This window comes from Aquarana catesbeiana, linkage group LG13, assembly GCF_042186555.1.
Source record: "Aquarana catesbeiana isolate 2022-GZ linkage group LG13, ASM4218655v1, whole genome shotgun sequence".
Taxonomy (NCBI): Eukaryota; Metazoa; Chordata; class Amphibia; order Anura; family Ranidae; genus Aquarana; species Aquarana catesbeiana.
The window spans coordinates 63,959,220-63,973,209 of record NC_133336.1 but is presented as its reverse complement, the minus strand read 5'-3'; the positions used below and the strand labels follow the sequence as shown (position 1 = coordinate 63,973,209).

The window sequence follows — 13,990 nt, the reverse complement described above, 5'->3', positions numbered from 1 at the left end:
CATTTTCTTTTATGGCCAAAAAGTAAAATTTTAGTCTCATCAGACCAGAGCACCTTCCTCCATACATTTTGGGAGTCTCCCACATGCCTTTTCGCAAACTCAAAACGTGCCATTTTGTTTTTGCTGAAAGTAATGGCTTTCTTCTGGCCACTCTGCCATAAAGCCCAACTTTATGGAGCGTACGGCTTATTGTCGTCCTATGTACAGATTCTGCAGTCTCTGCTGTGGAACTCTGCAGCTCCTCCAGGGTTACCTTAGATCTCTGTGCTGCCTCTCTGATTAATGCCCTCCTTGCCCTTATTTTTTTATAACCTACCCTGACTTGTACTTCTCAACAACATTGTCCCTTACTTGTTTGGAGAGTTACTTGGTCTTCATGGCAGTGTTTGGTTAGTGGTGCCTCTTGCTTAGGTGTTGCAGCCTCTGGGGCCTTTCAAAAAGGTGTGTATATGTAATGACAGATCATGTGACACTTAGATTGCACACAGGTGGACATCATTTCACTACTTATGTGACTTCTGAAGGTAATTGGTTGCACCAGAGCTTTTTATGGGCTTCATAACAAAGGGGGTGAATACATACGCACATGCCAATTATCATTTTTTTTATTTATGAAAAATAGTTTTATGTATATTTTTCTAACTTTACTTCCCCAACTTAGACTATTGTGTTCTGATCCATCACATGTAATTCAGATTAAAAAAACATTGAACTAAAGGCTGTAATGTAACAAAATCGGTAAAAAGCCAGGGGGGGGTGAATACTTTTGCAAGGCACTGTATACTACATTAAATACTTGCACATGTACTACCCAGTATCTGCCTGAGGAATCTAATATTTTAGTGAAACGTGTCCACGAGCAAGTTTTTGGAGGCATTACTGTATCAGAATTCTTTTTCTCACTTTGATATATTACAAAATCAATCCTTGTATCTTAGACCCAGCCCTCTGTAACTGCATTATTGGGTAACTGGTAACTGTGTCCATACAGGGTGTTGTTTATGTTTTTTTTAATTATGCTGTAATAAAATGTATACCTTTTTTATTGATTCACCCTCTCATTATGTGCCCACAAAGTTCACCAATTTTTTGACTTGTTCAATCTATATATATATATATATATATATATATATATATATATATATATATATATATAAATAATATGTATAAAAAATATAATATATTTTGGATGTTGGCATGGTGAGGGTCTTCCCTTCCACTGATTTAAACTTGTAAGTAAAAAGTGCCAGAAAAGGTCTGGTCTTAAAGTGGTTATACAACACCTTCAGGTGAGCAGGGCACCATGTACTTCACTTATATGTTTATTTAGAAAGCCTTGAAACTAAGTTCAGTTCAGCTAGTGTAACTGCCCGAAAACTTTATTCTGCATAACCATGCATCTGCTGAATGCTGATATCAGCCTTGCAGGAGTGCCTTTCTAAGCTGATGGGCAGATGGAGGGAGGTACTTGGGTAGACTTATAAGAGGAAGGAGATTTAGAGTGTAGCACATCATTTGTGGGTATGTTCATTCTTGTCTGGAAAAACAAGTGTTATTCTGTATTAAAGGACATTCTACTTCTATAGAACAGCTCTATGTGGAAAACTCCAGAGGATGGGTGTGGAATGTTGCATATCTGCTCCAGCTTACAACTAATTATCCCCTTGTAAAAATAACCTGGGTTCTGGAAGGTATTAAAGTACGGGAGCCCTTCTCTTCTTTCACCCTCATGCCAGTTGTTTCCAGGGGCGATGTTCCATGGCTGAACTCTGGAATATGGTTTTCGGTAAATCCATATTTTTTCAATATGATGGGAGGAATGGAATGTAAGCAGCAGTAGGACCATTGTATAAACTACTTAATGGTGCATATGATCCTAATCTGATCCTAATTTATCCCAGTATGATTGTAGAAGTAACAAAGAAGGAAGCTTCCTGAAGAAGCACCTGTTTTTCATCATCCATTAGAATAATATACATAATACAGAAGGGTCTTTAAAATATACAGTTATATGGGTAACATATATGTTCATTTGCTTATCTGTCATTTCCTGAATAATCAGAAAATGCTAAACCGTGTGTTATCTATTTGTTTTATTCAGTGCAGGGTGAAAAGTGAATGTTTTTGCTTGCTTTTCTAAATTTACAGAGTATGGTGTACTGATACTTGTACTTCCCAAGAACAACAGGCAAGGGACTGGTAGGCAAAGGGCTTATGCACAGGACTTTGTATAGTGCCTTGAAAAAGTATTCTTACCCCTTGAAATGTTGCACATTTTGTCATGTCACAACCAAAAATGTAAATGTATTTTATTGGGATTTTATGTGATAGACCAACAAAAAGTCGCACATAATTGTGAAGTGGAAGGAAAATTATAAATGCTTTACAAATATGTGAAAAGTGTGGCGTACATTTGTATTCAGCCCCTATGAGTCAATACTTTGTAGAACCACCTTTTGCTGCAATTATAGCTGCAATTCTTTTTTTGGTATGTCTCTACCAGCTTTGCACATCTAGAGAGGGAATTTTGTGCCCATTCTTCTTTGCAAAATAGCTCTGTCAGTTTAGACGGAGAGCATCTGTGAAGAGCAAAATTTCAAGTCTTGCCACAGATTCTCACATGGATTTAGGTCAGGACTTTGACTTGGTCACTCTAACACATAAATATGCTTTGATTTAAAACATTTCATTGTGGCTCTGGCTGTATGTTTAGGGTCTTTGTCCTGCTGGAAGGTAAACCTCTGCCCCAGTTTCAAGTCTTTTGCAGATTCTAATGCCGTGTACACACGGGCGGACTTTTCGACCAGACTGGCTGGAATAATGCTCCATGGGTTTAATCGAGAATTGTGGATCCTAAAGCAACTGGGCCCTATAAAGTTTCTCTGCCTGCTCTCTGCACCCGCTGTCACATTTTAAAAACCTGCACGGCCTGTGAATGAATGAACTACAACTAATGTCAGCCACTGCGGCTGATGGCCTGTAGTTCTGAATGAACTACAAGGGTGCTGATGAGCGATCTCGTCATTCATTTACAAGCCCTGCAACTTTCAAACAGACAGCCCGTATGCAGGTACTGGCTAAAAAACTGGAGGGCTTGTCTGCAGAAACCTGACATTGCATCCCTTATCCACTGATCATGGGTGCAGTGCTTTACATGCTTCTGCAAGAAAAAAATAGGATTTTTTATAACAGCTTACCCGTAAAATCCTTTTCTTTCGATGTACATCACGGACACAGAGCCTCAGTAATTACTGATGGGTTATATAGGTATCACTAGGTGATTGGACACTGGCACACCCTAACCAGGAAGTTCAACCCCCTATATAATCCCTCCCCTTACAGGGATACCTTAGTTTTGTAGCAAAGCAATATAAGTGTATTAGAAGAGGGGCGGGACCTCTGTGTCCCGTGATGTACATCGAAAGAAAAGGATTTTACAGGTAAGCTGTTATAAAAAATCCTATTTTCTTTCTCATACATCACGGGACACAGAGCCTCAGTAATTACTGATGGGATGTCCCAGAGCAATGCTATCTGAGGGGAGGGGAACCACAGCCAAGTAGGGTGCAATCAGACCTGAGAACCCTGTACCGCTGCCTGCAGCACACTACGCCCAAAGGCGATATCCTCATGCCTTCTCACATCCACCTGATAAAATCTGGTGAATGTATGGACTGAAGACCAGGTTGCCGCCTTGCAGATTTGAGCCATAGAGGCCCGGTGATGCACTGCCCAAGAAGCACCAATATCCCTTGTGGAATGTGCCTTGATCTGAAACGGAGGAATCTTCTGTTTCAAATCGTAAGCCTGAATAATCAATTGTCGAATCCATTTAGAAATGGTAGCTTTTGACGCTGCCTGTTCTCTATTGGGACCTTCTGGCAGCACGAACAAAACATCCGTTTTGCGAATTTTAGCAGTTGCTTCCAGATAGGTTTTGACTGCTCTTATTACATCCAAAGAATGTAGTGACCTTTCTTCCGAAGAACAGGGATCTGGAAAAAAGAAAGGCAGAACAATGTCTGGGTTTAGATGAAAATCTGAAACCACCTTCGGTAAAAAAGTAGGATGAGGGCGCAGTACCACTCTATCCTTGTGTACAATCAAATAAGGCTCTTTACAGGAAAGAGCTGCTAACTCTGATACTCTTCTAGCAGAAGAGATGGCTACCAGAAAAATTAGTTTTCTTGTCAGAAAGATCAAAGGGATCTGACGTATTGGTTTAAAAGGCTGTTTCTCTAACACCGACAGAACCAAGTTCAAGTCCCAGGATTAAGATGCATCACCCCCTGCATAAAGTTTCGGACCAAAGAATGCGAAGCAAGTGGCCGTTGAATTAATACTGATAAGGCCGAGACATGGCCCTTGATGGTACTCAAGGCCAGCTTCATTTCTAATCCCAATTGTAGAAAATCAAGGATTCTACCAATCACACATTTTCTGGGATGCCAACCCCAGGATTCACACCAGGATATATAAGCTTTCCAGACTCTATGATAAATCATTCTGGAAGCTGGCTTCCTTGCATTGATCAAGGTAGATATCACAGGACCTGAAAGCCCACGACTCTTCAGAACGTGGGTCTCAATAGCCAAACCGTCAAATTCAGCATTTATAAGGCAGGATGGAACACTGGACCTTGAGATAACAGTTCTGGGCGTACCGGTAGGGTCCACGGGGAACCCACCGTCATCCTTTCTATTTCTGCATACCAAGTCTTTCTGGGCCAAGCGGGGGCCACCAGAAGTACAAACTTCCTTTCCTGCCTGATCATGCGAAGGAGTCGTGGCAGTAGCAGAATAGGCGGGAATGCATAAATCAGTGAGAACCGATGCCACGGAATCACGAACGCATCCGTCCCGCATGCAAGAGGATCCCTTGTCCTTGCCACAAATCTGTCTATCTTTTTGTTGAATTGGGAAGCAAAGATCTACATCTGGAACCCCCCATCTTTGGCATATGGCCAAAAAAAGTCGGGATGCAGAGACCATTCCTCTGGGAGTAACTGCTGGCGACTTAGATAGTCCGCCTGCCAGTTCTCTATCCCTGGAATGAAAACTGCCGATATGCATGGCACATGCATCTCTGCCCAGACTAAGATCTGGTTCACCTCTTTTTGAGCAGCCCGGCTCCGGGTGCCTCCCTGATGATTGACATAAGCCACTGCTGTGGCATTGTCGGACTGAATCCTGACCGGGCAACCCTGTAGCCTGACAGTCTAGGCTTTTAGGGCTAGATATACCGCCTGGATCTCCAGAATGTTGATGGGTAAGGTCCTCTCGGTCTTAGACCATAGCCCCTGGATCGCAGACTGTTCCAGAACTGCTCCCCAACCTGACAGACTGGCATCTGTTGTTACCACCGTCCAGGTAACAGGTAGAAAGGATTTCCCCTTCCGCAGGTTTTCGGGTATTAGCCACCACTTGAGGCTCTGACGCACCGCATTAGACAGGTGCATCGGAAAGTCTAACGCCTGAACCTTCTTGTTCCAGGCTGACAGAATACTGTGTTGCAGCAGTCTTGAATGAAACTGAGCATAGGGAACTGCTTCGAATGAAGACACCATCTTTCCTAGCAGCCTCATACAAAGATGGACAGAAGGACCCTTCTTGGTCCCAACTGTCAGAATCAGTTCCCTTAAAGCAGTAATCTTTGCCTGAGGAAGAAATACTTTCTCCTGGCTTGTGTCTATGATCAGACCCAAATACTCCAGTCTTCTTACTGGCTTTAGGAAAGACTTTTCTAGGTTGAGGATCCAGCCTAGGTGTTCCAGATACTTGACCGTGGTCCTCAAGCTCCTGTTCAAGGAAGCTACCGACTGGTCTATCAAGAGCAGGTCGTCTAGGTATGCTATGACAGTTATACCCTGAGCCCTTAATCTGGCCAGAGGAGGAGCTAAGATCTTTGTGAACACTCGAGGTGCAGTGGCTATCCCGAAGGGCAGCGCCACAAACTGGAAATGGCGCCCTCCTATCTCGAAGCGTAGAAACTTCTGATGAGCAGGAAAAATGGGCACATGTAGATATGCATCTCTGATGTCTATCGATGCCAAAAATTCTCCTCCCTGCAGGTTGGAGACTACTGTCCGAACTGATTCCATGCGGAAGGACTGAATCCTTAGGAATTGATTCAGATCTCTTAAATCCAGAATGGGTCTGACATCCCCATTTGGTTTTTGGACCATAAAAAGGTTGGAATAGAAGCCCAATCCCTGATCCTTTGTGGGAACCACCATAATGACCTCTTGTGACAAAAGTCGCTCTAACGCTAGAAGGAGCGACTGCTTCTTCTCTGGGTCCCTGGGAACACTTGATCTGAGGAAACGAGGAGAGGGAAATTCTTGGAACTCCAACTTGTACCCTAAGGTTACCGTGGAGATTACCCATCTGTCCTGGAAGTCCTCCTGCCAGAGCCTTGAGAACTGCAGCAGCCCTCCCCCCACTCAAGCGAGCAGGGGCGCCCCTTCAGGAAGAGGCCTTAGTGTCTTGTCTAGAAGACTTCTTCCCCCAGGACTTCTTTTGTCCCTGGGGTTGACTCTTGTTTCTTGCCCCAGACGGAGGAGGTCGTCGTGACTGCCTGGAGGCTGATGCCCCTGGCGCTGGGGAAAGAGTCCGTTTGAAAGAGGGACGCTTACTCTTCTTCTTAACAAGTAAGAGAGTGCTTTTCCCACAAGAGATTCTCTTGATATAATTATCCAAATCTTCTCCAAACAACCTTGCACCACTAAAAGGAAACCCAGCCAAGAGCTTCTTACATGGTGCTTCGGCTGACCAATTTTTCAACCATAAGATCCTACGCATATGCACCAACCCAAGTGAAAGACGAGAGGTTTGCATGATAGAATCTCTGATGGCGTCAACAACATAACATAAGGCCGCTGGAAGGTTAGCAAACCCCTGGGCCTGCTGTTCAGGTAGAACCTTGATGACCTGCTTAACATGGTCTCTTAAGTATTGACAGACTCCAATCGCTGCTACTGCAGGTCGAGCCACTGATCCTGCTAAGGAAAAAACATCCTTCAATAAGGATTCCATCTTTTTATCCACAGGATCCCTGAGCATCTGAGAGTTGTCTACAGGACAAGTCAGACTACTATTTATAGAGGAAATGGCCGCATCAATGGCCGGCATTCCCCACATCTTAATAAATTTTTCTTCCATAGGATAAAGTGTTGAAAACTTTTTCAGCGGAAGAAAACGCTTATCTGGGTGATCCCACTCATAATAAAGGAGCTTTTCAAGCAAATTATGAACAGGAAAAGCATGTGCTGTTTGAGAAGGTTTCAGCGACCCCAAAGAAGAAGAAGGTTCCCTAACTGGTTCAGATACGGGCAACTTAAATGTGGAGCGGACCAATCCAGTAAGGATCTGTACTAAGACTTTCTCCTCTTGGGAAGTCGAAGAGGGTCCCTCTCCACCTGATTCCTTCGAAGAGGAATCATCCGTCCCATCCCGATCCTCTGAAAGGGATTCCTCTCCTTTATCCTAGAGCTCCTCTTCCTGAGGGTCTTGGGGAGCAGAGGAAGGCCTAGTGCGTTTTCTTCCACTGAGTGAAGATGTGATCACGGCCATTAATCTTTCCTCTAAACCATTAATGGTTGAGGAAAAAACCTCTTGTGTAACGTATACAGGGGCTGAAGTGCCAAAAGCGGGTACAGCCCCTGACCCCAACAGTTCTCCCTGGCTAGCCGTCCCTGGCCCCTTGGGGGGGAGGATGTTGCAGACAGGGGGTCCTCAGAACCCGACCAAGATCCCCTAGTGTCTCTGGTTCTGGGGGTATTTGAACCTCTTCTACCCATAGTGCAAAGCAACAAGGTGGAGGTATCCAAAATGAACACTGACTGCTGAGCGATGTAGTCTGGCAAAAGCCTTGCTACCAAATGCCCAGTCTGGTGTTGCCTTAGTAAATGCAGCCTAGGGGAATGCCTGTGTCCCACCTAACATGCGACTGTCAGCTCTGTGTCCCTCCAAAGGCTCAGAGCACCTGTAAAGTGTGCTTTAAATAGCTCTGTTTCAGGCAATGTGGGCGTCTGAGCATGCTGACGCCTCGCCCCCCCCCCCCTTCCTTTTCGAAAAAACGAGTGCTTCCTGCGCTAGCCGCTTCCAGAACAAGCATGGAGGAAGGCTGGGGATGGAGGAGGAAGGAGAGAGGCTGGCAGAGATGGAGCCTGCATGATGCAATGGCGGCGGCAGCGGCGGTGACAGTGCAGTGTAACCGCCTTACAGCCTTCCCGCGGCCTCCCCTTAGCCTGGGGGAATATCCCAGAGGAGAAAAACCCCCATCCTACCTGGAGCCGGTCGGAGGAGCTCTGTGCAGCGTCGAAGGCTGGGACAGAAATCATCATGAAAGATATGTGCTTTTGGTAGCCCCCGGTGGTCACAATAGGCATAGCATGCATTTACCTTAAAGGAGAAAACCTACTAGAATTAAAATTCTGTGGAATCTCCTCTTACGTTATCCAGCCGCAGGAGTCTGTATACACAGACCCAATCTTCACCTCTCACGGTGGGCTCCGTTTGAAAAAACCTTCAGAGACTGGGGCCCCCTAGGGATAGGGGGATCCACAGTTCTGGCCCTGTAAAGCACCCAGCCAGAAATAAGGTGTTAACGACCCTTTTCTGATATGCGGGGTCCAGCTCTCTAAAAAGAGAAGCGTTACAGGTAAAACCTTGTTTCTTCTGACACGAGGCCTGGGTACCATCCAATTCGGCCATGAAAAGACACTTTGAATGGATCCAGTTCGCCTGGCTTGCCCCAGCATAGGATATCAGGATATTCCTTTTGGAGCTTCAGCACAGGACATCTTTACACGTCCAACACCTAAGACACTGGCGTAAAAACTGAGGTATCCCTGTAAGGGGAGGGATTATATAGGGGGTTGAACTTCCTGGTTAGGGTGTGCCAGTGTCCAATCACCTAGTGATACCTATATAACCCATCAGTAATTACTGAGACTCTGTGTCCCATGATGTATGAGAAAGAAATAATAAATGCACAAAAGGTGAACATATCATTTAACTGCTTTCACCCCCTTCCTACCCAGGCCAGTTTTCAGCTTTCAGTGCTGTTGCGCATTAAATGACAGTTGCGTGGTCAAGCAACGCGGTACCCAAATGACATTTGGTATCTTTTTTTGAGACAGACAGAGCTTTCTTTTGGTGGTATTTAATAACCACTGGGTTTAATATTTTTTGCTAAAAAAAAAAAAAAGACTGAAAATTAAAAAAAAAAAGTTTTTCTTGATTTCTGTTAGAGAATTTTATAAATAAGAAGTAATTTTTCTCCTTCACTGATGTGCGCTGATAAGGGGCAGCACAATGAGATGAATAACTGAATGGCACTAATGAGGAGGCAATAATATGCAACACTGATGGGCACTGATAAGTGGAACTGATGGGCACTGATTGGCGGCACTGAAAGGCAGCACTGACTGGCTTCCTTGATGAGCACTTACTCGCATCACTGCTGGACACTGTTGGGGCTGCACTGATAATCAGGGCACTGATGATGTGAGGAGAGGAAAGCTGATAAACCGGCATTTGCTTGTTTACATGTGATCAGCTGTGGTTGGATATAGTTGATCACATGGGTAAGGAGCCTCATTGTCGGCTCTTTACCAAGATCGAGGATGGGACGACCTCATATAACGTCATCCCAGAACGAGAGAACCTCCCTGTCATTCTACAATACGGCGGGCAAGAGGACTCCTCCCCCCTTCCCCAAGTGCCTCCATCTGCTAACGAAGGGAAGGGGGGAGGAGTCCGGTGACATCGATGTCCGTGAAATCATAATTCGAGGAAGACAGATCCTAACGATTTGATTGATCTCACTGGTCAAAGTATTCAGATAAACATCTATGTAAATCCTGGACTTGGCTATGAAAATCAACATATCTGAGGGCTTTCCTGTAAGTCAGTTTGACGATGAACTGACATTGATTGGTTATACAGCAATCAAGAAACATTTATGTTGAGGGCACTTTTTTTCCAAAGAGCTGACACTTTGCTGTCTCAGCAGGTGATGGATGTCTCTGGCTCTCCATCGGTCCCCCTGATGTACAACGGTGCTATTTAAATAGACTGTGGGGTGATGCCATAGCCCCGCCCCATTGAGGAAGTTCTGATTGAACATAACGCGTACAGGGGAGGAGCTACGCATGACGTCAGCTAAAAGTAGTTGGATCTGTACGTGCATTATAATTGAAATTAGTCGATTAATCGATTTTTAAAAAATCGATTATCCGAACACGAAAATTTTAATCAGTAACATCCCTTGTGTATATATATAATGTTGGCAATAATAGAAAACATGTACAGAGCCACTATGTATTCTCTTTGAGCATGAGGTATGTGTGATAATATGGACACCATGAAGTAAATTTAAATAGTTTGCTAAATCTCCAAAGAGCACCAAGCTGGTCATCACAGGAAGGCGGGACCTTGAGTTTATTTTGGTTTCTAGTTATTTAGCAGTATTACTTAATTCCCTGCAGGCAGAACTTTTCCTCAGGAGTGTATGGCGTTATAGAAGTCCTATCAGTCAGCTCACAAATAATCCTCAAGGTTTAACACCCCTGTGCAAGTGTTCTTGTATTGGGAATCCCATAGCTGTCTGGTTTTGAGCCTTGGTGCTGACAGATACATTGGATAAAAGGGTGTTATCCCAAATAGTTTTTATGAAGTTGGACATGCCTTTAAATCAGGATACTGAGTGCCGAGCGCCGCTCACCTTTGGCCTTTCTACCTAGCTGCACTTAAAGCGTTTTGGATACATGTCTAGAACAAATAGTTCAAATCAGGACACGGCATATGCGGTCTCTGAGCGTAATTTATAGGAAGATAGACTTTTCAGACACAATTGCTATTACATTGAGGTTTAGAACAATAAAAATACATAATTTTAATGTGGTTTGCAGTAGAAAAAATGGTTTCAGCCTTTTTGATTGAAGAAATTCCTTTCTCATTGCTCTGGTTCTGTTAAAAGGCAATTCACATTATTCTATGGAATCAGTGTTGTCCAATTGCCTATATGTTTTTAAAGTAGATGTAAATCCTAACTGAATTACATTTATTCTGCTAAAACACTGTGTATCATAGATAATTGAGCTTTTTTTTTTGTTCATAAAATACTGGTTTCACTTTTCTTGTCATCCTTTGTGCTTCTGATCTCCGACAGCCTCTTTGCAGTTAGTTTTTATCTACATGCAGACCAGCAATGGCTGCGTGGCATTGGTTAGGGTGGGTTCTCTTGATGGTGACAATAGGACCTTACCGGTGTGATGTGTGGTGAATAGGACACTTTTTTTCCATTAAGAGCTTGTGTGACCGGAGACCCAAACTCAATCATTTGATGAGGTAACCACATACTTTTGAATATATAGTATGCTGGTGTTTGCTAGATGCAAATGCAACTCCTTGTAACTTTCTTTTATCTCTTGGAGACTCTATTGGTAAGAGCCACTGCACTTGAGTTACTGGATTTGCAAACCTGTTGTGGTTATTCTACCAGTCGGGTTTATTTAGCTTATATTTTGGAGAATTCAACAAGAGAAGCTAAAACACACAAGGGTGTGAAAGAACTGGCAGTTATATAGAGTTAGTTGTTATGGCAAGGGAGCCTTCCTGTTGGATTACCTAAAACATTTAAGAATCTAGGGGAGGACTAAAATATCGCTTTTGGCAGAGAAACCCTTTACTGCAAGGGTCCCCAACCCCCGGACCGGTGTACTTCTCAGTGGTCTGTTGATGACCGGGCAGTGAAGCAGGGGTGAGCAGCGACCTGCTGCTGTGTTGGCATGCCACTTAGCCTGTGTGTCCTCCACCAATTCTCCCACCCGCCTGGTCACTGATGTCATCCTATCAGCAGAGCAGGGGGCAGGAGCAGCTGGAGATCTAAATTTGAGCAGAAATCAAATATATACAAGTGGGTAATCACCACTGTGATGTAAGGGGGGCTGTAATGTGAGGAGGAACTGAGGACATCGCTTTAAAGGGGGGCAACTGCCATGAAAAAGGAGGACTGTAGAACACTGCACAACACTGCACTAAAGGGGGGACTATGCTGTGGAGTGGGGTTGTGGTGTGGACCGACTCCGTTAATATCCCCCTTCCTCCCTGGAAAAATTGGCTGCCACTAAACCAGTCCCTGGTGCAAAAAAAAAAGGTTGGGCACCGCTGCTTTAAAGAAGTAGTACAGCCAAAGCTCATTTGGCTGTACTTCTCCTGTGACCCATTTTTAGCAGACAGCGGGTTGAAGTTACAGAGCCGGACCAGGCTCGGGCAAGATCACGACAATGAAGTCGGGATCCGCCCACATGCCTGGAGCTGCTGAGAGCCTGAGCTGGCCACTCTTGCCCCCTCCACAGCCCAGCGCTCCAGTGAGGGCAGGGTAGAGGGTCAGTGACTGACAGTCAGCAGCTCTAGGCTCAGGGAGTGCTGAGAACCAAGTGATTTGTGGTGTTTGATTGCTCGGTTCTCAGTATAAGAGGCAGTGGGGGACAGATGCAGCATCGGACCGGGGTAAGTATGATTCTGAAAAAAAAAAACCCATACTTCTCTTTTATTGGATGCATGCAGCCAAGAAATGTACTAGATTACTAGGATACTAGAAGCCATTACTGCTGTAGTAAACACACTCTGCTTCAGCTTCCATCACATTGATGTAGTGGAGGGTGGTATACTTCATTACACATGCTGCAGTGTATTTCCCTTCATCCCACATGTTTGTTTTAAATTAATTCTGTCCTGCAAAAGGTGGCTGTCACCCGTGGTAGATCAGTAAAAAAATTCACTTTCAGACTTTCTCCAGTGGCCAAATAAAACACAGGTGAAGCAATATAACCCCCCTTGGCATTAACACCTCATAACCTAAATTGCTGTTGGGATGCCCCTTTCCAAGCAACGATGGCATCAGTACAGAATGAAACCAACTGATGTGTCCTGGTGGTCTTTTTTCTTGTCTCCTGCCAGAACTGCATCTGTTTTAGGTTTCTTAGTGCTGAAAATCAGCTTGTTTTGTGGGGCAATGCTAATGACTCAACTCCCCCCACAGTCTGCTACGCTAAGATGTGACGAATCAAAGCATAACGGTTTTCCAGCAGGCTCCTAATCGCTTCTTTGCATCTCATGCTTCTCAAGAAGCTAATCTTAATTTTTTTTTTTTTTTTTTTTATAAAGGTCTCAGATTTAAAACATATTTATGCCTTTGCTCAATACAAATAGTAATAAGCCATGCTTGACAATATGGTCAGTAAACATCTGGGTATTCCCAGCCAAAATGAATGAACATATAATTTCTGTGCTTTGAGGTTAACAATGTTGTCCTTTGTTTTCAGGTATCTAAACCATGTACGAGCTACTTCCCCTCAGGATCTCGCTGGAGGCTACACTTCCTCTCTCGCATGCCATAGGGCACTGCAGGACGCCTTCAGCGGACTCTTCTGGCAGGCGTATTAACTTGCATACCCCAGTCTGGACAAGAACGGACGTTGGCACAAGACCAGCAGCTAACACAAGTGAATCTGGTAAAATTACTGCCATCTGCAGCTACACCTAGGCTCGGAGTGCTCTTTAATAAAGACAGCTGTGTTCCAGAGGAATTTTTTTTCTCTTCACGACAGAAAACAGCCTTCAAACCAATACATTTTTTCCTGGTCCTGAGAGCAACTGAAACAACAAGTCATGTCTGATGGAAGAAAGGAATAATTCCATTTAAATCAATGGGATTTCTCTAAGAAGTTGTAAATTTTCTGTTTATTTTTAAATAAAGCCAACTTTTATTAGTTTGTGGTTTTCCGTTTTGTACGAGGCTTTGTTGGATAAATATTTACTCAGCGTTAGTCACAGAGTGTGTTGGACCGCTGAAACATGAACGGTTGTCATTAATCCAGAGTTTTTGCTTCATCTTTACAATCAATGGCTATCTTCAGGAGAAATAAAAATAAAGTGCACCTGTAATTTCAAAATAAACACACCGCTATGAAGGAAGGCAA

General features: G+C 44.0%; 1 protein-coding gene across 2 annotated transcripts in view; it reads left to right on the top strand.

Annotated features, from left to right (window-relative positions):
- MNAT1 (MNAT1 component of CDK activating kinase) overlaps positions 1–13,780 on the top strand; it is a 265,871-nt gene extending 252,091 nt beyond the window's left edge. For both annotated transcript variants that reach the window (XM_073610513.1, XM_073610514.1), the window contains exon 8: positions 13,334–13,780. In XM_073610513.1, the coding sequence (XP_073466614.1) occupies positions 13,334–13,454 (121 nt within the window). In that variant the 3' untranslated portion in view covers positions 13,455–13,780. The remainder of the gene's footprint in view (positions 1–13,333) is intronic.
- The last annotated feature ends 210 nt before the right edge of the window (positions 13,781–13,990 follow it).